At 34.0% G+C, this 25,531-nt stretch overlaps 1 protein-coding gene and 1 long non-coding RNA gene across 6 annotated transcripts in view; both read left to right on the top strand.

Moving 5' to 3' along the window:
• OMA1 (OMA1 zinc metallopeptidase) overlaps positions 1-25,531 on the top strand; it is a 65,170-nt gene that overhangs the window by 8,963 nt on the left and 30,676 nt on the right. For all 5 annotated transcript variants that reach the window (XM_021667715.2, XM_021667714.2, XM_064372405.1 and 2 more), the window contains 5 exons: positions 1,847-2,075; positions 5,019-5,192; positions 5,290-5,397; positions 8,287-8,415; positions 11,322-11,396. In XM_021667715.2, the coding sequence (XP_021523390.2) occupies positions 1,847-2,075; positions 5,019-5,192; positions 5,290-5,397; positions 8,287-8,415; positions 11,322-11,396 (715 nt within the window). The remainder of the gene's footprint in view (positions 1-1,846; positions 2,076-5,018; positions 5,193-5,289; positions 5,398-8,286; positions 8,416-11,321; positions 11,397-25,531) is intronic.
• Positions 11,405-24,573, top strand: LOC105710399 (uncharacterized). Its single transcript, XR_001105776.3, has 3 exons — positions 11,405-15,974; positions 21,187-21,275; positions 24,424-24,573. It is a non-coding gene; the product is annotated as an uncharacterized LOC105710399 (long non-coding RNA).

Genomic DNA, 25,531 nt, shown 5'->3' with positions numbered 1-25,531 from the left:
AATTTGCTTATATAAGGGTGGGCTCACTCCTAGTTAACTCTTAAATCATTAGTGCTTCTTTTTTTTTTTTCTGTTTCCAACACAGCTTTGTTTTTTCTTGGTGGTCCTTTATAATAGTATTTTCACAGCTTGGTAGTACTTTAATCTTTTTTCTCCCATTTGTTTCATGGAGATTGAAGAAAGCTAATCACTGTTTCCTCAGAAAGCTTTCTTGTGTTTGATGACTGTGAAGTTCCTTCTAGCCTTCTTAACTTCCACATGAACCAAAACAGCTTGCTTTTGATCAAAAACCAAGAACTTCTATTTGTAATTTATTCTGTTCTTCATGATTTGGTGTTGGCATCCGGAAGAGATACAGCTGTATTGGCTCTTGGTTGAAGTAATACGCTCATCGGAAGTTCTTGGGATAATTTCTAATATGTTCTCATCCTTTTAAATTATTTATTTTTTAACTTTTTGTTTTTGTTACTATTGTTAATCACCTAAAATTTTTCATTTAGAATATGTCTTTCATACATTTTAAATAAATGATAATATCATGTAAGGTTTTAAATAGGAAATAAGTATACTTGATAGTTTGCTTTATGTCCCTTTAGATTGAAACACTTTGTGTAAAGAGGCATTGGGGTGTGTCACTTCGCAAAATAGAGATAACTTTAAGAAGTTATTTTGTAAAGTAAATTTCTGTCAAGAGAATGATGTATGTATGCTAAATTTTTGTTGTTATTTTATAGATCAACCCACATGGAAAAATTTAGTCTCAGTATTGAAAACATTGCTTGTTGTCAAAATGTATCTGAACACTGCTGAGCAGTAGAGAGTATTACTGCCTGATAGAAATTGGACCTTCTCAGATGTTATCTATAAAATCTCCTACTTTCTTATATAATGAGTACTTATGATCTCATTATTATCTTTCCTTTTTCATGTTCTAAAGAGGATAGTGGAGTTTCTGCCACTGAGCACTATTTATTTCCAAAATCAGTACTGAGGTAGTTTCCCTTGTACCTTGAAGCACTGGCAGATTGTGTTGGAGGTCTGAGGAGAAGTGGGAAAAAATAGTGGTTACAGGTATAGATTTATTGTACTGTAGCCTCTTACATATTTATTTAGACAGTTATCCCTATTAGGTGGTTAAGTGGTCAGGCTCTGGAATGTCATTGCCTTCATTGCTTGGTTTTCCTTCTATTACCCCTGTGGCCGTGGACAAGTTACTTAACAATTTTCTCTTCTGACACAGGGTTACTATGAATATTAAATAAAATAGCATATATATACATGCAAATACATCTAATACATGCAAAATACTCTACATATATGCATATATAGAGAGTATATATGTATCTGTATATATACACTCGTGTATAGATATATGTATACAGATGTGTGTATAGATATATATACACACACACACACATATATATATCTATAATATAGATATAAGGAACCAGTTCACATATATATATATGTGTATATGTATCTATATATATACACATATATATGTATAGATACATACATATGTAGAGTATTTTGCATGTATTAAATAGTAATAAATGTTAACCAGTGGTAGTTATGGTGAACTAGCATCTCATTTAGTGTTTATCCTTAAAATAGCTGAAGAAGAAAATTTCGATGAGCCTTAGAATTTTTAATTGTAACTTTACATAGTTAATTGTTTTTCATCATTTAGCTAAGAACCTTATTAATTGGAAAAGCCATGTGTTCAGCAAAATATATCACACAAATTCAGGTGTTTGAGGACATAAAATTCTAGTGTATGCATTTGAGCTTTAGTGATATGTCCTGGAACAATGATCAGAACTTTGGATTTTTCTTTTTGCTTTAGGGGCATAAGGAAATGGTGGCAGGCACTTCCTCCTAACAAGAAGGAACTGTTTAAAGAAAGTATAAGGAAGAATAAATGGAAGCTAGTCCTTGGTTTGAGTAGTTTTGGATTGCTGTTTGTGGTGTTTTATTTTACTCACCTGGAAGTAAGTCCAATCACAGGAAGAAGCAAGCTGCTATTATTGGGGAAAGAGCAGTTCAGACTTTTATCAGAACTGGAATATGAAGCAGTAAGTAGTAAGAATTGTTTTTAATTAGACTGCTTAATATAACACTCAAAGTTGGAAAGTTTCTTAAATATGAAAGATACATTGCTTTTTAATTTTAGTATTTGATATGAAATTAGCATTTTTTTTCTGCAAAAGGCCTCAGACCTTTCACACTTAATATTACTGCTGCCTACATTGCTTTTCCTAGCATTCACCCAGCTAACTCCTGCTTAACACATCTCACCTTAAATGTCACTTTCTCAGGAAGACCTTCCTTGATTATCCAGACTGGGTTAGGCAGGGTGACTGGATCAGGCCCTAGGAGGTATCCTTCATACCGACTGAATTATGAACCAGCTCATTTGTAGTTGTGCCCATTGCTTGACTATACTGGGATTAGGTCTCCTAGGCTTTTTTTCTCTGCATACTATACTTTTCCTTCAAAGCACTCATGAGAGTAACAGTTATTTGCATAATTATTTATTCGATAGTCTGTTTCCCTTATTAGATTAAGCTTCATGGGGGCAGGGATCTTACCTGTTTTGTTTATGGTTTTATTTTAATACACAGTGTGTAAGTATAGTGCTTAGTATATATGTATTGAATAAATAGATTTATAGTCAGAATTTTTATACCTTGAAAATCAAGTAATATAAGACCTTTTTTCCCAAGCATCGGTTTTAGCAATTTATTATATTTTTTATATCCAAACTAAAGTTGGAATTTAGAAGATTTACCTCTTTGGAAAGCATAATAACTCAGGTAAACGTTTTGTACCCTAGTGAGTTTCTTAGGGACAGAGGTCATCATTTTCTCTCCAGTTCATAGCACATAAACATGTTATATGCCCTGTCACTCAATTAATAATTGTTGAATTCGTGTCCAGTAGCCTCACTTGACAGCTTTGGCATGGTTAAATCTTTTTTTAAACCAGGCTGGACTGCAGTGGCAGGATCTTGGCTCACTGCAACTTCTGCCTTCAGGTTCAAGTTATTCTCTGGCCTCAGCTTCCTGAGTAGCTGGGATTACAGACGCACACCACCACACCTGGCTAATTATTTTGTATTTTAGTAGAGACGGGGTTTCACCATGTTGGCTAGGCTGGTCTCGAACTCCTGACCAACTTCTGAGTTTGTCAATGGAAAGCTACTATGAAAAAAGAAATAAAGTTTTCTTAGTATAAAAATTTCTCTCAATCAAGGTAAGACCAATCTCATAGTAGAGTATATATGGAGACTTGAGATGTTTCTTAGGATTTAGTCAGAGGTAGGTTTAAGGAAATTGTTCTGGAAAGATTGAGACAGGCCTAGCATTAGTGCATCTTTTACCACTCACATTCCTAAGACATTTTTAAAAATTCCTTATACACATAGATGCATTTGTCTTTTTTTCTTATTTTAGCTACAATTATAATACTTGTGTGATAGGAAAATTTAAATACATTTTCTTATAGGGATATTATAAAGTGCTATAATTACATATATTCTTGTTTTATCTACTTCAGAAGAGTTGATAATGGGGGTTTTTGTTTTAGGCAGTTCACATTGGTGAATTATGCTTTTTGAAAGTCTTTAAGATAAAGACTACTTGTAAGTTCATGTTCTATAATATAAAATAATGTCTTTGTAATGCATCTCAAGGAGAAAAGTTACTAACTTGTTGATTCTTTTTTTTTTTTTTGAAACAGAGTCTCACCTTGTCACCCAGGCTGGAGTGCAGTGGTGCTATCTCGGCTCGCTGCAGCCTCTGCCTCTCAATTGAAGCACTTATGCCTCAGTCTTCCAAGTAGCTGGGACTACAGGCATGCGCCACCACGCCTGGCTAATTTTTTGTATTTTTAGTAGAGACAGGGTTTTGTCATGTTGGCCATGATGGTCTCAATCTCCTGAACTCGTGTTCCACCTGCCTCAGCCTCCCAAAGTGCTGGGATTACAGGTGTAAGCCACCGTGCCCAGCCACTTGTTGATTCTTAAGTGAAAGAAAGTATACATTTTATGAAAGTTAAAGTAATATTTCAGAACATTTATAGTTTTCTCAGTATGCTTGAAAGACCTCTCATTAATACAACTTCAGAAAAAGTATCTTCTCTGGTGGCTAGTTTTAATCAGCATCATGTAGAGACAGTGGTATGCTCGTTAGTTCTGAGATTTCAGTAATTTCCTTTCAATTTGTGTGAATAAAACACCTTAAAATTAATGAAATATCTATTTTGGTAAAAGTTTAACTTTCTTTTTAAGTATAAAGTGTTTTTCTGTTCAATGCATTGTGAATGTAATTTTCTTGTGTATTTTACTTAGATGAAATCTTAAGTTCTTTATGCAGGTTTTTTTTTTTTTTTTTTTTTTTTTTTTTGATATGGGGTCTTACCCTGTCCCCAGGTTAATGTTGGAGTGCAGTGGTGAGATCTCAGCTTACTGCAACCTCTGCCTCCCAGGCTCAAGCGATCCTCCCACTTCAGCCTCCCACGCAGCTGGGAACACAGGTGCATGCCACCATGCCTGGCTAATGTTTTGTGTTTTTGATAGAGACAGGGTTTCACCATGTTTCCCAGGCTGGTCTTGAACTCCTGAGCTCAGGTGATCCTCCCACCTTGGCCTCCCTTAGTGTTGGGATTACAGGTGTGAGCCATCTTTCCTGGCCTAGGCAGTGTTTTCTAAAATGTTTAGGAAAATAGAAATAATACTTAAGTATTCATTTGAAGGTTAATCAAAAGAGTGAAATTTTGATGTCAATGTATTCAATCCATAAAAAAATCTTAGTATTAGAATTTATTCCTTTGTGAGAACCCACATTGCCTTTGCATGAATAATTCAGATTTGAGAAATTTGAGTGCTTAATATATGCAGACTTATATATAATTGTAAGTTACAATGTTCAACAATAAGTAGCCATATAACTTTCCGTGAAGCAGAGTAAACATTTTGTGTGCTCTTTTGTAATAAGAAGTGATTTTTAATCTTTCAGTGGATGGAAGAATTTAAAAATCATATGCTGACTGAGAAAGATGCCCGATACCTGGCTGTTAAAAAAGTGCTTTGTCATCTAATTGAATCCAATAAAGATGTTCCAGGGATCTCTCAGATCAATTGGACTGTTCATGTGGTTGATTCCCCAGTTATTAATGCCTTTGTGCTTCCAGTAAGTAAATGTTCTCAAACTCATTGTAATTGTTAAATTTATTGTCCTTATTTTTTATTATCTTCTAATTGCTTATATTATTTTCTTTGTGGTGTAGAATGGACAAATGTTTGTTTTCACTGGATTTTTAAATAGTGTGACCGATATTCATCAACTTTCTTTCCTTCTGGGCCATGAAATAGCACATGCAGTACTTGGGCATGCTGTAAGTACCTAAAATGAATGTTCAGGTTTGGAAAAACAGCTTTGAAGTTAACAAGTTAAGTCTTTTAAAGAATTGATTTTGTTTTCATTTTTTTTTTTTAAATGGTGGAATTTTAGTTTTGAGGAATTGCCTTAATCTGCTACTTGAAAAAATGTGTTTGACTAATTTTGAGAATTTTTATGGTCTTTAGTATTTGATACTGAATAATTAAATTTCTCTTAAATACTATTTTTATCACCTGTCTCTTTTGCTAAAAAGTAATTATTCTCAACCCCTAATTATTTCAAATTAAATTTTAAACTTTCTATAATTATTAATATACTTGTAATCTAGTCAGAAAATTAATTGTAGGGAAGTGATATTACTATTTAAATGGGTAAATCATCTTTTTTTATTCATTCTCAGAGGATAGCTTGGAGCATCGTTGAAAATGTCTAGAATGATGTGTCATGTATAATTAATGCAGAGTAATAATGATACCTTGCTGTTTTACAGTTTACTGAGCTTTTCAGTATATGTAGCTTCTCATTCATAATTTTAATACCTAATGAGGTATGTATTTATTATTACTATTTTATATAAGAGAAAACTAATGTTTAGAAAGACTCAGTAACATGACTAACCTGACAAAGTAACTGAATTGGGACTTTAACCTGGGGCTTCTGTATGTTAGTCCAGGGTCTCTCCCTTTCACCATAGCTCCCTGGTTTTTAGCAGCACTTTTCTTACAAATCATAGAATTCGAATTGATGCATGCTCCTGTGAATAGATGTCTGTTCATCTTGATATGAGTTGAAGAAAATAACACATCTATTTCACACATTTTTAAATTGTTACTCATTTAAAAATGTGAATGGCTCTTTTGTCTACATTAGAGAGAAGTATTTTTTTAATAGTAAACACAAAGGTAAATAGTGAAATGACTGAAATGCTAAATCAGAAATACAAGTAACGTTAACTTCAGATGGAAATGATAATGATTCTAATCCTTCTAAAAGTCATCTCAAATTCTACCTATTCCTTAGAGTAGTAATAAGATGAGGTGTTTTTCTGAAGCATCAAGAGTATTTATCTCCTTTATTTCTTGTAAAACATTTTTTCTTGACTATGTGTAGTGGCTTACACCTGTAATCCCAGCACTTTTGGAGGCTGAGGCAGGAGGATTGCTTGAGCCCAGGAGTTTGAGACTGGCCTGGGCAACATAGACTCTGTTTGTATAAAAAAAATTTAAAAATTAGCTGAGCATGGTGGCTCATGCCTGTAGTTCCAGCTGCTCTGGAGCCTGAGGCAGGAGGATTGCTTGAGCCTGGGAGAGCAAGGCTATAGTGAGCCATGATTGCACCACTGCACTCCAGCCTGGGTGACAGAGTGAGACACTGTCTCAAAGAAAAAAAAAGAAAAAAATCTTTTTTTCTTAAACAAATATACACTAAGCAGTAGAAATACTGTTATCATATGCACTCTAATATCTTTCAAGTAATGGCTTCATAACTGCAAAATCAATCAGTTTTGTCCATTTTAGCATTGGAAAGGTGTTACCATTCAGTACATTTGATTTTCAGGCATCTAGTTCAGTGCCTCATATTCAGTGTATTGTCATCTCTTATCAGTGCAGGAACAATAAATGAGATGTAAAAAGCAAACAGCAGGCTTAAAATGGAAAATAGTTATTAATATGTTTTTGCAGAGATCTGAAATGTTGTCAGCACTAGATTTTCTCTTTTGGGAGTCCTCTATTTTATCTAGGCTTTTAGGTTTTCTTCATTCTACAAATACAGGTTTTTTTGTGTGTATTTCTAGTTTTCTAAGACTGTATAATAGCAATTATATTCTTTAATAACAAGAGCTTTCTCTTCTATAACGACCTCCTTATTTTCAATTTCACTTTCTCATGTTAAAATAATTTCATAATTGTTTTTCAAAACACACAGTTGTGTTTTGAGGCAAAGTAATGAGACACATATAATGAGGTAAAGTACGTTTTGTGAGGGCACAATATTTGTTAAGGGACAGTATTCTAAGTCATTGTTTTTAGTTTTCAGGCACTTTTCATACATTCAAGTAAGGACTGCTATTTTATCAGTTTCAGCTGATAATCATTAACATTTACAACATTAACATTTACTCATCAACTTTAATGGCAAGTCATGAACAATCCAGTTCATTAAACTTATATTTAGATATTACTACTCAAAAGAACTATTTTATGAAAAATCTTTTTTGGTAACTGATGTAAGTACATACAAAAATTCATAGAACCCGATTCTCTCATGAGAAATACTAGACTTAAAAATTACAAACTTGTATAAATGAATAATGTTTCATATATTAGGTCTTGAAGACCAGAATACCTTTATTTAAAATAAACTTCCAGTCTTTTTCTGAGTTTTTTCTTGTTGTAAGTGTTTCCTATGTTAGGTAGTGTTTAATCTTTATCCAAAAACATTAGTAAAATAAAACATGTATTTGATTTTTTTAAATGATGCAACTAAATTAAAAACTAAAACTGACTGGGTTTGATTTCTGGTTCTTTAGCAATAGCTGTGTGAATTTGGGCAACTCTTTTAACCTCTGTCTCAGTTTAATTATTATAAATATAGGGATAATTGTACCTATTTCATAAGGTTATTATGCTTGTTAATGTAAGAAACTTCAGGGTAATATCTGACTAATAGTAAGTGGCTCAGTAGATACTAGTTAAATGAATGAGTAGGTATGTAAGTAAACAAAGGAAGTGAAAAACAGACCAGGAAAGAATAAGCAAAAGAAGAAAAAGACCTCTCAATCTTAGGTGGAGGTCAGGTAATTATAACATAATGAACTAGAAAAGGTAAGCATATACTATCTTGATGTATGAAATGTAATTTTTATTATTTCCATTATTCTCAGGCAGAAAAGGCTGGCATGGTTCATTTATTGGATTTCCTAGGTATGATTTTCCTCACAATGATTTGGGCCATTTGTCCTCGAGATAGTTTGGCCCTTTTGGGCCAGTGGATACAGTCTAAATTGCAAGAGGTAAGTCTGAGACAATAACTTGAGTTTATCATAGCCTGTGGTGAGGATATTTTAATAGTACTGTAAAGCAGCAATTCTAGAGATGTTTTTACATTTTACTTTGAAATACGGGTACTAATTTTCAGTGTCCTATGTTTTCTCATTTTGGGGGGATATTCTTATGTGTGAATATTTAAGGAATACTATATCTCTCAAATGATGGGCATGGATGAGTTAGAAGGGCTTGGAAACTTGTGACTAATAAAATTTTTAAAAATATATTTATTGGTTTTGCAGAGAGAAAACCCAGTCACTAACCCTTCCTTTCGTAGTAACTGAATGACTCCCCCATCCCCCAAATTCAGCCATCCCTTGGTATACAGTACTTCTCATGAATACTGAAATCTGAGTATGCTCAAGTCCTTGATAAAAAATGGCATGGCATGTGCATGTAACTATGCACATCCTCTCATATACTTTAAGTTATCCCTAGATTACTTGTAATTCTATGTAAATGTTATGTAAATAGTTATTTTACTATATTTTTTGTTTGTTGTAGTTTTTTATTGTTTTTGTAAATATTTTCTATCCAAATTGGTTGAATCCACCAGATGTATAATCCACAGATACAGAGAGACAACTATATTTGCATTTTGATGGGGCACTATTAAAACCTTTGAACTTTAATGGGCACAGAATTGACTAAAGCTGCTTTACCACCCTTCCTTCCTTCTTACTCTGTTAAACTATCATTGCTTTGTAAATATTGAAAGGAAAATCTTAGTTTGTTAACTTTTGTTTTTAGTGCTTATGTATAATAATCATCTCAAAAATTTATTAAGTGCCTCATTTTGTTCAAAACACTGTACTACTAAAAGTAGCTTGCCATCTTTATAACTACTTTGTTAACCATGATTATTTTATTTTACATCTTTCTTTGAATATTTCCTCTTGTCCCGGGAGGTTTGGTTGTTAAGGAACAATCTGTTATTTGTTTATTTAATGATTTGCGGAGCACCCATCAGAGTGCCATCTGGGTGCTGTTTAAATCTAATGTGCAAAATTCAGTGAGACAAACTGTTTTTGAGATTGGATAACTAAGTCTGTTATTCACTATTACCATATCATTTGTTTCATTTATACTAAAGTAAAGGTTCTTAAAGAGAAAACAAAAGAATGACCATTGCATAGGTTATAGGACCTCATATTTTGAATTCTGTTTCTGTCACTGACCAGGAAATTAAAGGAATTAATGTAGTTATTTTCCCCATCTATCTATAGATTGCTTTTTCTGTAATGGAATCAGCAGAGTTGATCATAAGACAGATAACATGTAACTATTTATTTCTTGAAATACTTGATAAATTCTACCACTTCACTGTAATTCTTCAATGAAAATAAAGTAGGAATGATTCTATTTGAATTTTTTTTCCCTAAATCAAGTCCCCTCAATAATTTTGGTGACAAGGAGAGGCTTTTCTCTAGAAAGTTGCTCACTGTGATTGGAGAGCTAAGAGGAATGTTGATAGTGAAGTCATTTGGGAGTGGGAATTGCTGACACTCATTTGTTGTGAGGACTGAGTGATACATTTAAAGCAGGATTTCTCAATCTCAGCACTACTGACACTTTGGACTGGATAATTCTTTGTTGCAGGGGAGTTGTCCTGTGCACGGTAGGATGTTTAGTAGCATTTCTGACTCCCATCCCCTGGATGCCAATAGCTCTCCTTCCTCTCAGTTATGACAGTCATAAATATTTCCAGACACTTACAAATGTCCCTGGAGGACAAAATCACACTAGGTTTAGAATCATTTATATGAAGCACTTAGCACAGTACCTGGCATAAAGTAAGGACTCAATAAATATGAGCTGTTATGTTTGCTTGGCACTGTTACTAGTTCCGTGTTACATAAGATACTATTGGACTTAGTGGAGCTAAACAGTTAGCTCAGGGTTAACAATAAGTTAGCAGTATTTGGACTTGAACTTAAATTTTTCTCCTTTTAAAGTCAAAGTTTTAAATCCATATGCTATCAATAGACTTGATGGGGGCACCTGCAGCCTGTCATGAAGAGTGAAAGCAGTATATGATATACTTTATCGACCTAAAACAGACATGATTGAAAAGGAAGAAAGTCTTTCTAACAGTCACATACTGTATATCAGATTTATTATATTATTTCAGGCCATCACAGACATGTGGCTACCTTTGAAAGATTGTTTCCCCAATTAATAGCTCTTTTCTCAAAAGTCCTGCCTATTGATTCATCTCCTACAAAGTTTTAGTACTTACTGAAAATTAGAATTTAACTGGAAAGCATTCACATAAATACAAGTAATTAGGAAAATTAAAGTTACTATATCTATGTGTGTTTTTTATTGAAGTCAGAAGAAAATTTCATTTTCCCAGCTAATCAATACTTAGAAAAGAAAAAGGAAATTAAGTTAATTTATCAAAGAAAGAGCATTCTGCTATATGGTTAATTTTTGTACTGAAATAAATTGTCTAGTGGTGTCATTGGCTATTATATACCTACATTTTCTTGATTTCCTTTTTAGACTGCAAGGCCAAAATGTTCCTTGACCATATTAAAAGCCTTCATCAATAAGCTTTCTTAGTGAATCCTGTACTCAGTAGGTGGAGACTATAATTGGAAAAATAGAAGTAAATTACTTATACTACAGACTGTCTAGAAATTTATAGGCATGACTTCTTATCATGTTTTTAAAGTATTAATTTCTAATCAAGAAAATAAAGACTGTGTTTATATTTTATATCATGGAGTTATTTTAATGTTAGTAGACAGAGTGTAAGAATTTTATCCTAGATACTCCATGAAACTTTTTAAAAAAACCTCTCCTTGTTACTCCTTTTGTCATCAAATAAATTGTCCTAATGGAGCTTTTCTGTCCTATTTCTTCTTAGTATATGTTTAATAGACCATACAGCAGAAAATTGGAGGCTGAAGCTGACAAAATTGGACTATTGCTTGCTGCAAAGGTAAAGTGTTTTGTAGTTGAGAATACACAGTGCCCTTCACAGGCTAAAAGATAAATGTGTGTTATTTTAATGATGCTTGGCATGAGCAGAGAATTAAGAGTTGGACTGTATTAACCCTTTATGTAATTTCTGTTAATCTAGAAATTTGAAAGATTATGGACCTTGAAAGAATGTATAACTGAAGGTACTCAATTCTCTTCTATATATGAAACTGTATTATGCCTTAGACAGAATCCATAAGATTATAGTAATTTTTAGGTTCTATTAAAAGAAAGTTTTTTTAATTGGAAATAATTTTTTGCATGTGTACATTTTTTGATTATAGACATGAAACATATAAATTGAAAATTTAAAACATTTGGTTATGTAATGTGTTATCCCCTCTGGCCTTTTAACATTTGTGCCCTCTGGAAAGCTATCTTTATTTTACTTGAGTACTCCAGTGTTTTACTTCTTGCTTCTCTGATCTAAGGAGGCTTTTTTTTTTTTTTTTTTTTTTTGAGGCAGCGTCTCACTCTGTCGCCCAGGCTGGAGTGCAGTGGTGTGATATCTTGGCTCACTGCAACCTATGCCCTAAGGAGGCTTTTTTTTTTTTTGAGACAGAGTTTCGCTCTTGTTACCCAGGCTGGAGTGCAATGGCGCGATCTCGGCTCACCGCAACCTCCGTAAGGAGGCTTTTTGAGTAAACAAGATGATAGGTAGTTTTCCCCCACTTGAAGATAGCTTAATCCTGTTGTAGCTATGATCTTGGCTAAGCAAACTTAGTTTCTGCCATTTAAATAAACAGTAGAAGAACTAGACATTTAGGTTATTTTTGTTGTGGCAGATGGCTTTTTTTTGCTAGCCATAGAGAGCACCTCTGGGCCTTTACTTTTATTTAAGTTTTGCTCCCGTCTACTCAGGGCACCTGGCAGCTATTTTTAATCACCTGTGATAACTTGAGTGTAGCATTTAAGATACACTGCATTTTAAAAAAGCAAAACTGCATTTTAAAACATGAGTGAAAACAATGCCACTTCTCATATTAAATTCAAATTTTATTTGATCCTTTGTTATGTTGCTGGTAGTTATTAAAACTATTAACCATTTTATTTGAATCTTTCGTAAGTTTTATGGATTTAATTTCATAAATCAAGGTATTGCTCCTTCACAAAAGCAAAAGCAGTTCTTTAAATATTAAATAAATATGGTTAAGGGAATTATCAGACTGCATACACTGAGAAGTTCCCAAATAAGAGGGCCACAGAATGTCTGTATCAATAATTTCCTAATTTTCTTTTTTTTTTTTTGAGATGGAGTCTCCGTCACCCAGGCTGGAGTGCAATGGTGTGATTTCGGATCACTGCAACCTCCACCTCCTGGGTTCAAGCGATTCTCTTGCCTCAGCCTCCCAAGTAGCTGGGACTATAGGCATTAGCCCAGCTAATTTTTGTATTTTTAGTGGAGACAGGGTTTCGCCACGTTGGCCAGGATGGTCTCAATCTCTTGACCTTGTGATACGCCTGCCCCAGCCTCCCAAAGTGCTGGGATTACAGGTGTGAGCCACTGTGCCTGGCTGAATTTCCTAATTTTAATGTACTGCAGTCTGTCAAAATTTCCCTGTATGTTAAGTGTGTTCTGTGTTCTGGTTAGGAAATCTTTGTTTATCTCAGTAAGTTATTCCTGCTTTATTTCTAAGAAACTTTACTATTATTTTTTAAATATATAATGTGAAGAAGAGGGCAACATCTTTTTTTCCCCATATGGATAGCTAATAGACGCAGCACTGTTCATTGAAAAAGTCATCTTTTTTTCATCAGACTTCAGTGTCTCTTTGTCATAAAGGTGGAAGTATATATGGGGTACTTTTCTAGATGCACTATTCTGTTCCATTGCCTATTGTTTATGTTTCAGCCAATAACCATATTATCACTATAACCTGAAGCTTCTGTCCTCTAGTGTTGTTCTGCAGAATTGATTTGACTATGTACCTTTGCATTTCTGTATACATTTTAGGAACAGCTTATTAAATTATACATGCATAGAAAAACACATGATTTTTTTATTGGAATTACATTGCATTTCTACATTAATTTGGGGATACTTGACTAGTGTCTATAGTGTTGATTCTTCCCATCCATGAATATGATATATCTTCCCATTTGTTGAGATGTTTAATTTTTCTCGATGTTTTGAAATTTTTTTTGTATGTAGGAATTACACATCTTTTGTTAGGTTTATTGCTAAGCGTTTGATGTCATGATAAATAGTGTCCTTTTTTAAAGTAAACTGCTTTTAAAAAAAAATACAATTGACTTTTATAACTGTCCTGGTACCCAACAACCTTTATTTCTTCCTTTCCAATCTGTATACAGTTGACTCTTGAACAGCATGTTTTTAAGCTGTGTAGATCCACTTATACACAGGATTTTTTTCAATAAATATATTGGAAAGTTTTTTGGAAATTTGCAACAATTTGAAAAAACAGATGAACCATGTAGCCTAGAAATATTGAAAAAGTTAAGAAAAAGGTATGTCATGAATGCATAAAATACATGTATATATTCTTGTATTTTATAATTTGCTACCATAAAATACAAATCTTTTATGAAAATTTATCAAAAGGTGTGCATACACGGACCATACATAGTGCCATTTGCAGTTGGGAGAAATGTAAACAAGTGTAAATATGCAGTATTAAATCATAACTGCATAGTGTTAACTGTAGTACCTATTGCACTGCTCTTATAATTTTGTATTTACTTCCTGTTGCTATTGCAGTGATCTCAAGTGTTGTGAATATCTGCTTAAAACACCATGAGATGCTAATCATCTCCATATGAGCAGCTTTCTTTCCAATAAATTGAGTATCTCAGTAAATGGTCTCTTGCAACTCTTGCATATTTTTCATCGTGTTTAGTGCAATACTGTAAACACCTTGAATAATCCATATGAGTTGCTGCTAGTGATACTGGAAATGCTTCTAAGAAGTAAACTCATGACATTACAAGAAAAAGTTGAGTTGCTTGGTATATACTATAGGTTAAGCTCTGCAGCTGTGGTTGCCTGCCATTTCAAAATAAATGAATCCAGAGTAAGGACCATTGAATAAAAGAAAAGAAAATTTGTGAAGCCATAGCTGCAGTTATGCCAGCAAGCATGAAAACCTTGCACTTTTTGCAAAAGTCTCTATCTTGTGTAGAAAATGTACCTTTTATGTGGGTGCAGGATTGCTGTAAGAAAGGCTTGTATATAGACTCTAATATGATTGAAGAAAAAGCAAAGTCACTACATTAAAACTTAAAACAAAGGGAAGATGCAAGATCTAAAGCTGGAGAATTTAATGACAGCGAAGGATGGTTTGATAGTTTTAGAGATTTGACTTGAAAATGTCAAGATAACAGGAGAAGCAGCTTCTGCTGACCAAGAGGCAACAGGTGTGTTTCCAGATGCTTTAAGAAAATCATTGAGAAGAAAGAATATCTGCCTGAAAAGGTTTTAAATGCAGACGAAAGTGTCCTATTCTAGAAAAAAGATAATGCCACAAAGGACATTTATTAGTAAGGAAGAGAAGTGAGCATCAAGATTTAAGGTGGAAAGGGATATGCTAACTCTGCGGAAATGGAGTTGGATTTCTAAGTACTTTTCTAATCTATAAAGCTGGTACCCCTGAGCCTCTAAGGAAAAAGATTATACCAGCTGCTAGTCTTTTGGTTGTATAAGAAAAAGGCCTGTGACACAATGAGAACACTTTTTCTGGATTGGTTCCATCCATGCTTTGTTCTAAAGTCAAGAAGCATCTTGCAAGTAAGGGCTGCCATTTCTTCTTACATTCTCAATGCCTCTGGCCACCTAGAACCCCATGAGTTCAACACTGAAAGCATCTAAGTGGTCTGCTTGCCCCAAAACATAGCATTCCTAATTAAGTCTCTGATCAGAGGGCCATAAGGACCTTTAAGGGTCATTACAACAGGGTAATTTATGGAAAAGATTGTCAGTGCTGTGGAAGGGAACCCCGATAGAACATCACGAAAGTCTGTAAGGATTACACCATTTAAGATTCCATCATTGTTATAGAAAAAGCCATGAAAGCCATCAAACCTAAAATAATAAATCGTTGATGAAGCAAACTGTCCAGATGTTGTGTGTGACTACACAGAGCCAATCAAGGAAATGATGAAAAGATTATGGATATGGCAAAAAAGGTGGGGAGGGAAGGGTTTCAAGATACAGATCTTGGAGAAATTCAAGAGCTAATAGGCACCGTATTAGAGGAATTAACAGCAGATAGTGACTTGATGGAGATGAGTGCTTCCAAAATAGTGCCAGGTAAAAAAGACATAGTAGTGTCAGAAAACAGATTGACATTAGACAATCTAGCAGAAGGATTCTGATTATTCATGACTACTTTTGACTTATTTTATGACAGAAATTACAAAGTATTTCCATTAAGTTACACTAAATGTGCCTGCCTCTTCTGTCTCCCATTCTACCTCTGCCACCTCTGAGACCACAAGACCAACTCTCCTTTTCCTTCTCAGTCTACTCAATGTGAAGACAAGGATGGAGACATGATGGTCCACTTCTACTTAATGAATAGTAAATATATTTTCTCTTCCTTATGGCTTTCTTAATAACATTTTATTTTCTCTAGCTTTATTGTAAGAATACAGTAACACATATACAAAACATGTTAATGTACTGTGTTACTGGCAAGGTCAACAGTAGGCTATTAGTAGTTAGGTTTTTGTTATATGTGGATTTTTGACTGCACAGAGGGGTCAGTGCCTATAACCTCTGTGTTGTTCAAGGGTCAACTGTACTTTCTTTTTTTTTCTTTTTGCCTTATTGCAATAGTGAGAAACTTGAGTACAAAGTCAGTGGTGGGCAACTTTGTTTCTTCCTGATCTTAGGGGAAATAAAGCATTCAGTATTTCACCATTACGATGTTTGTTTTAAGCTTTTTAAAGATACTTTTTATCAAAAGAGTTTCTCTTCCATTTCTAATACCCTAAGATTTTTAAAAATTATGTATGTATATTAAATTTTATCAAATGCATTTTCTACATTTTTTTCTTCAACTTTTAAGTTCCAGGGTACATGTGCAGATGTGCAGGTCTGTTATATAGATAAACGTGTGCCATGGTAGTTTGCTGCACAGATCACGTAGGTATTAAACCCTGCATCCATTATCTATTCTTCCTGATATTCTCCCTCTCCCTGCCTTTTCTACATTTATTGAAATGATTATATGATTTTTCTTCTTTAATCTGTTAATATGGCAAATTACATTAATTTTTTTTAAAGTTAAGTTGCATTTTTGGAGAAATAAACTCAATTTTGTCAATTAGCCTTTGATATATTGCTAGGATTGATTTAATGCTTAGTTTAGAATGTTACCTCTATGTCCACAGGAGATAGTGGCCTAGAATTTTCTTTTCTTGTAATGTCCTGTCAGGTTTTGGAATCAAAGTTATGCTGGCCTCATAAAATTGATTAGGGAGTGTTCTTCATTTTCTCTACTCCAGAAGAGTTTTTGTCAGGTTAGCTGTATTTACTTTTTAAATGTTTGGAGAATTCCTGGGTAAAGCCATATGGGCCTAAAGATTTCTCTGTGAGTTTGTCTTTAATTATGACCTTGGTCTCTTTCATAGATAAAGAACTATTCAGGTTTTTCTATTTCTTGTGTCAGTGTTTGTAGTTTTTCTAGGAATTTTTGTTTAAATTTTCAAAATTATTGGCATAAAGTTGTTTTAATATTATTATTATATTTTAATGTCTGAAGAATACCTGCATTTTACATATATCTTTTAAATGTCCCTTTTGTTAATATTGGTTATCTGTGTCTTGTCTTTTTTTGCTAGAGTTTATCACTTTCATTAATCTTTTCAAAACCATCTTTTGGGTTTTCCTATTTTCTCTATTATATAATTGTTTTCTGTTATGTAAGTTTCCATTTTTTTTTTTTTTTTTTTTTTTTTCTTCATTATTCTGCATTCCTTTTTTGGGTTTCTTTTTTTTTTAAAGACGGGGTTTCACCATGTTGGTCAGGCTGGAACTCCCTACCTCAGGTGATCCGCCCGCCTTGGCCTCCAAAGTGTTTGGATTACAGGTGTGAGCCACCACACCCGGCCTCTTTTTTGGGTTTCATATGTTGTTCTTTCCCTAACTTAAGATGAATAGTACCATCATTTGTTTTAAACTCTTGTTTTTTTTTCTAGTACATACATTTAAGGCCATATGTTTTCCTCTGAGAGCATCTTTACTTGTCATGTTGCAAGTGGTGATATGTTATTTTTTCTTCGGTTTAAAATGTATTCTTGTTTTCACTGTGGTTTCTTCCTTGACCCATGGGTTATTTAGAAGTATATGGCTTAGTTTTTGAACATTTGATGATTTTAAAGTTAACTTTTGTTTTTGATTTCTAGCTTAATTACACTCTGATTGGATAGTACACTGAATGATTGGAATCCTTTGAAAATTGTTGGATCTTGCTTTGTGGCTCAGTATGTGATCAATTTTGTTGAAATGATGTGCACTTGAAAGTGAATCCTGCCATTGTGGGTGCAGTGGCCTGTAGATGTCAGGTTTTTCAAGTTTGTTGATTTTGTTGTTTCAGATCTTCTATGTTCTTGCTGAATTTTTTTCCTTTTTTTGTAGTTACCAAGAGAGGTTTGTTAATATTTTGCTATGGTTGTAGATTTTTCTTTTTTTCCTTTTAGTGCTACTAATTTTTGCCTTGTACATCTTAAAAGTATCTTTAGTATACATACTTAGGATTGTTAGATTTTCCTAGAGATTGATCCTTTTCTCAATATAAAATCACTGTCTCTAGTAATACTTATTGTCTAATGTCCACTTTTTTCTTTAAGTATTGTTATTTCAGCTTTTTTACAGTTAGTGCTTGGATGGTAAATCTTTAATATTCACTTATGTTTAAACTTTCTATGTTCTTACGTGTGTATCTCTTGTAAGCAGAACATTGTTGTTGTTTTTATCTTTGCCTTTTTGGGGGAAAAGTTAGTCTATTTAATTTGTATTTCTTATTTATAATTATAATGCGGAACATTTTTATGTGTCTATTGGCTCTTCGTTTATATTCCTTTGTGAATTACCTTCTCAGATATTTTTCCCATTTTCAAATTGGGCAAAGATGTTTGTGTTCTTATTCTTGAGTTGTAAGAGTTTTTCACGTATGTGCTAGGTACAAGTTCTTTGTCAGATATGTGTCTTGCAAATATTTTATTTGATTCTGTGACTTGCAATTTTATTTTATTTTGTTTTCAACTTTTAGGTTTCAGGGTACATGTGCAGGTCTATTACATGGGTAAATTGCTTGTTGCTGAGGTTTGGTATACAAATGATCCTGTCCCCCAGGTAGTGAGCATAGTACCCAATAGGTGGTTTTTCAACCCTTGCTCCTCTCTTGCCCTCCTCCTTCTAGTAGTCTCCAATGTCTTTTCTCATCTTTGTGTCCATGTGGAGTCAATGTTTAGCTCCCACTTATGAGTGAGAATGTGTAGTAAGCTAATCACTTAACCTCTGACTGCCCATGTATCAGCATGTATGTTTTCCACTACCTGTCTTGAAGTTCATGAAGCTTATTTTTAGCTGTATTTGTTCTACATTAAATTCATATTTGAGTTTTAAATTTTAGTTACTTTGTCTTTTCATTCTAGAATATCCCTTTGATTCTCTTTTATAAATTTCAAATCTCTGGAGAAATTCTCCATTTTTGTCATATGTTTGTTTATATTTTTTGAATATGTTAATCATATTTTTAAAAAAAATTCATGTTAACTCTATTATCTGTATTATCTCTGGGTCTGTTTCTCTTGTCTGTTTTTGCCTTTGGTCTTGTTTCTTGGCTTGGTTGCTTATTTTTGATTGAATGCTGGATATTTCATATAGACGGTTCTGTTGGCTCTGAATGATATATGTATATTTTTTCCATCAGAAGGATTCTCCCTGTAGTCCAGTGGTCACTTAGAGCATAGCAGATATCTTTACTCATTCAGAGCCTGAGCTGAGTTTGCATAGGCTGGGATGATGAGCTCTACTGTGAGATTATAGGACAGTGATCTAGCTCTTTCTTTGGGGAACCTTCCCATAGAATATATATTGGCCTTTTCTCTGTGGTCATTTAAATGTCTGCAGATGAATTCTGTAAAAACTGGCTGTTGGATATCCCATTTACCCTGATGTGATTACTGTACATTTCATGCCTATATCAAAATAGCTCATGTAATTCATAAATTTATTAACTGCTAAGTGCCCACAAAAGTGAAAAATAAAAAACAAGCAAAAAACATTGGTTTGTCATTGTTTGAGGATTGGCAGTGGAAAAGGGAGTAGGGTTTTCCCATTCACTGTGGAGACTTTTAAAAATTCTCTGTTAACAAACCTTATACCTCCACGCTTCTTTCTTGGATGTCAAATACTATACCTTTCTGGGGTCTCTGTAGTGTGGAGTGATTAATCAATTGCCAAAGAAGCAAACAATAAATGTGAGATAATGCATGAACTCTGGAACTGTACTGCCTAAGTTTGAGAATCTGCTCTAGAGAGAGTACTAGCTGTGTGATTATTATCAAGTTATTTATTCTTTTTGTGCTTCAACTTTCCTCATCTATAGGATAGGAACAGTACTTGGACCTGTCTCATATACTTAATATAGTCAAAATTCATAGAGCTCCCGTCTTTTAATCATTTATCTTCAGATGACTGCTATCTCCTCTTTATTTCACAAGTACAGTATCTCAAACCCAGTATGTTCAATATTAAATTCTTAATTTCTTCTCACGTGTTTTTCTTCTGGTCTTCCTTTTCTCAATAAATACACTACCCTCTATTCAGTTGCTTTGGGAAAAATCCTGGAGTCCTCCTTAGTTCTTCCTTCTTTATCATTTACGTTTAATTTTTTCATCAAGTCTTGGCAATTCTATCTATAAAATATATCTCAGTATGTTACTCATGAAGCCTCTTTCAAAGTAGATAGCCCACTTTCTAGGGTTCTCTGCTGCTCCTCTGCTATTGGCTATGAGTGATTTTATTTTGCATATTTACATTTTTATAGGAGTACTTTTAATTTTTCATTTGGAAAGCATTTATCATTATATAAATTATCAGAATGATTAATATAGAGTTAGTAATAACTGGTAGGGCCGACATATAAATTAAGCATAGAATAACGAGCTGTTCGTTTATCAGCTGACAAAAGATGTCCTGTTAAGCATTTGATTTTTGGGGGTCTGAATATTTATTTGTCACTGTAAAGAGCTTTTGACACTTTATAGTCATTATAGAAATTACTTTTAAAAAATTTCACAAGCAACTAAGCTATCAGTTTTAGTTTTTTCATGACAATTTCTTAAGTTTGAAAAAGAAAATTGATTTTCTTTTAGTGGTTCTGAATTGGGGTAGCCTTCTAGGATGACATCGTGTATGATTGTTTTTGATTGTCACAGTGATTGGGGTGGTGTGGGGAATTAGGGTGTTTAATGGGAGAGGAACAGGGGTAATAAATATTCTATAGTGGCTTGGAAAGCACTCACTGGGAGTAATCCCCAAAGCCTGTTAAGTGGCCCTTTTGGGAAACATAGCCTGCTGGTTTCTTCAAGTAGCCCAAGATAACTTTGCCAATAGCACCATCTAGTGAGGGCATTAGGTAATAAGCAAAATCTACTTTTCATCACAGAAATGAGAAAATTTCAAATTCTAAACTTTATTTAAAATAGTAAATTATAGAATCATAGACTTTTAGACAGGAAGGAAAATTGGAGCTAATTTAATCTACGTTCTCATTTTACAGATAAGAAAACCAGAGTCCAAAGATGTGAAGTGATTTATCTAATATCCTATACCTAGTTAGTAGGAAGAGCCTTAGTTTTTGTTTTTCAGGTTGGTATTCTGAGCTTTCATCACAGCAGACTATCTTTGTGTTTCATTTGGGTTACTGTTTTAGGTTCTTTGCTTAATGATTCTTTTAAGAAAGAAAAGAACCAGTAAGTAATGAGACCATCTTATTTAATAGATACGTTGTAAAGTAGCTTTCATAATACATATATTATTTTGAACTTAATTTTATTACCCGGAGAAATGAGACAGGCTTTTGTGTATTCATATGATTTTTCATTGCTATAATTTGAGCTGTTCAGTCTTATGATAAAACTTTACCTAAGATAGAGGGAAAAAAGTAACATGAAAACTTAATTTATTATATTGATTGGTTAACTGACATGCTGGCAATCAAAAGATGCAAAAAATTGAGCAAAAAATTAAAATTAAATGAACAACAAATATCTTTCATTTCTATGTTGGAGCACATAAAATATTTTTGATAAGTTTTCTCTAGTGTGAGGGATTGGCAAATACTGAGAATGGCTTAGCTGAGATTATCTCAAGATTATGTTGCATTTAGTTGGAAAAGAGCAGTTTTAAATTATTAACTAGAAAAATATTGTTTAGAGACTAGATGGGTTACAAAATAAAATGAGCTTTAAGAAGTGATGCCATCAGCAATATTGGAAAATGATGAACCTATGGAAGTATGTGAGACTGAAATGAACTAGTTTCTGGTAGATGATGACAATAATGATGGTTGTGTATAATGATAACATTTTTAATGTGCTGAGCACTGTCCTGAGTGTATTACATGTGTTCATTATTTGATCTTCATAACAACCTTGTGGTATGGGTAAAACTGAGCAATGGAAAAGTTAAGTAACTTGGCAAAGCTCTCACAGAGAGTAAGATTTTCCCCTCCCATGGTGGAAGAACATTAATTTCTGAAAGGGAACTTTCTTATTTTTACCTGCTGGAAATAATTTTGGCTTTCTGCGGTATTGCCTCTAAAATAATGATCATTTTTATATCTGTTTTGGCACCTCTTATAACAGCCTCGGTGTATTTTTCTAGCTGTAGGAGCCCAACTCCCCCTGCCATAATCCTTTGTAGTATTGCCTCAGATGATTATTTTACCTGTCACATGTCTATGTGGAATACAGGAGAGGATGCCACACTGACTGGGATGAGTGTAGGGTGTCAGTGGTTTCCTAAAAAAAGATTCAGATTCGTTGTGTCAGGATTTACCTCTTGAGGGGGTGATGGCTAACAGCTTTGTTGGAGCGTCTAATGAATATAGACAGCACAACTCAGAGATACTTTTCATCTTTGCATTTCTAATGAAAATGTTGGCTACAGGTAACAGTTAAGTTAGGCTTTTACTTGATCTAGATCTATTTATACATATTTCTCTACTGTTGCTTTGGCATTGGGAAATGTTGAAATTAAAAGAATAATTTTTATATTGCTGTACTCTTTAAGAATATCATATCCCACTGAGTTTCTAATTTAATAGTAGCAAATTCTCAATTAACATGTTCCTTAATGCATATTCATATACATTTATATTCTACTCTGGATTGTACTAGAACCTTCTTGTAAATTCATGACATCATCACTTAGGGCCAAACATAGCATCTTGCCATTACCATAGGCCTCCGATCGCTCACCAGGGGAAAGGAAAGGTAGAAATAGTGTCAACTATGTTCTGAGTCCTGGACTGGCTGACTGTTTTGTAAGAATTACCACATTTTAGCTTGATAATTCACTGCTTTAATTTAGTTTTACAGATGAATCTGAGACTCCTAGAGACTAAATTATTGACCCAGGGGCACAAACTCTGTCACCAAACTACTTAGGTTCAAATTATGGCTCTGTCACTTACTGACTTTGTGAGCTTTGTCAAGTTATGTAGTCACCATGGATCTTGGTTTCCTCATCTAATCTGTAAAGAGAGAGTCATAACGGTAGTTACCTCATGAGGTTATTGGGAGGATTAAATGAGTTACTATCATGTGTTAATATTTGTAATACACTTAGTGCCTGACATGTAGTGTCATATAAATGACTGTTAATAAATAAAATAATTGGTATTTTGAACTCAGATATTTCTGGTTCTAAAACCTGTAGTCTTCCCATTATCTTAGTTTACTGTCTCAAGAAATATTCTAGGGCCAAAGTATTTCACTGACACATATTTTCTTATGTTTCTCTGGCCAATGGTAGCCGTTATTTATTCTGTTTTAAGAAGGAAAAGTTATCTAGAGCCTAATTTCTTTCTTCATGTACTTAAGAGTTGCTTAATAAGTTACTTAGTTCACCTAAGTAATTTTATTGAAGCAGTGAGTTACTCTGAATTTGTTGCTGTATTAGTTCATTTTCACACTGCTGTAAAGAAATACCCAAGACTGGATAATTTATAAAGGAAAGAGGTTTAATTGACTCACAGTTCTGCATGTTTGGGGAAGCCTCAGGAAACTTAGCATCATAGTGGAAGACGAAGCAGGTACATCTTACACGATGGCAGGAGAGACAGTAGGTAAGAGTAGGGAAAACTGCCTTATAAAACCGTCAGATCCCATGAGAACTCACCCACTATCACAAGAACAGCATGGGGGAACTGCCCTTATAATCCACTCACCTCCTACCAGGTCCCTCTCTCAACACATGGGAATTACAATTTGGATTACAATTGTTAACAAGATTTGGGTGGGGACACAGCCAAACCATATCAGTTGCTTAGTAAGTTCTTAGTTTTCTTCAGTAATTTTCTTGAAGCAAATGAATTAGACTTTTGATGCATTGAATATTTATTTTAAAAATATCTTTATTTTGGTCTAACATTGTTACTTTTTTTCTTTTTAGTAAGAACATTTAACATGAGATCTACCCTCTTAAATTTTTGATTGTACAATATGTACTTAACTATAGGCACATGTTGTATATCAGATCTCTAGATCTTATTCATTTTGCATAATGGAGACTTTATATCCATTGAATAGCAACTCCTCATTTCCTCCTACTTCCAGTCTCTGACAAACTATTCTGTTCTCTGTTTCTACAAGCTTGCTACTTTAGATACATACCACTTGTAAGTGGAATCATGTAGCATTTGTCCATTTGTGGCTGGCTTGTTTTACTTAGCTTAGTGTCCTCAAGGTTTACACATATTGTTGCATCTGACAGGATTTTCTTCTTTTTTAAGGCCGAACAATATTTCAATGTATGTTTATACCACATTTTCTTAATCTGGTCATTCACTGATGAACATTGAGGTTGTTTCCACATCTGGGCTATTGTGAATAATGCTGCAATGAATGTGGATGCAAATCCCTTTGAGACCCTGACTTCAACTCTTGGGTAAATATCCAGAAGTGGGATTACTGAATAATAATGGTAATTCTTTTAAAAAAATTTTTTAGTAATATTCATACTGTTTTTCATAAAGGCCACACCATTTTATATTCTCACTGACAGAGGATAAGAGTTCCAGTTTCTTCACATCCTTGCCAATACTTACCTCTTTTTTTTTTTTTTTAAAATAATAGACATCCTAACAGGTGTGAGGTGATATTTCACTGTGACTTTGGTTTGCGTTTCCCTGATGACTAGCGATATTGAACATTTTTTCTAATATCTGTTACCTATTTTTGAATGTCTTTTTTGAAGAAATGTCTATTCAGGTCCTTTGCCCATTTAAAAAAAAAAAATAGGTTCTGGGGTACATGTGAAGAACATACAGGATTGTTGCATAGGTACATACATGGCAATGTGGTTTGCTGCCTCCATCCCCATCACCTATATCCCTCATTTCTGCCCATGTTATCCCTCCCCAACTCCCTACCCCTCACTGTCCCTCCCCTAATCCCCCCCAACAGACCTCAGTGTGTGATGCTCCCCTCCCTGTGTCCATGTGTTTTCATTCTTCAGCACCCACCTATGAGTGTTTGATTTTCTGTTCTTGTGTCAGTTTGCTGAGAATGATGGTTTCCAGGTTCATGCATGTCCCTACAGAGGACACAAACTCATTTTTTATGGCTGCATAGTATTCTGTGGTGTATATGTGCCACATTTTCCCTGTCTAGTCTATCATTGATGGGCATTTGGGTTGGTTCCAAGTCTTTGCTATTGTAAACAGTGCTTCAGTGAACATATGTGTGCATGTGGTTTTATAATAGAATGATTTGTAATCCTTTAGATATATACCCAGTAATGAGATTGCTGGGTCAAATGGAATTTCTGTTTCTAGGTCCTTGAGGAATTGCCACACTGTCTTCCACAATGGTTGAACTAATTTACACTCCCACCAACAG

Source organism: Aotus nancymaae, unplaced genomic scaffold, assembly GCF_030222135.1.
Source record: "Aotus nancymaae isolate 86718 unplaced genomic scaffold, 86718_ANA_hifiasm-v0.15.2.pri h1tg000007l, whole genome shotgun sequence".
In the NCBI taxonomy this organism is placed as follows: Eukaryota; Metazoa; Chordata; class Mammalia; order Primates; family Aotidae; genus Aotus; species Aotus nancymaae.
This window is presented reverse-complemented; position numbering and strand designations above follow the sequence as displayed.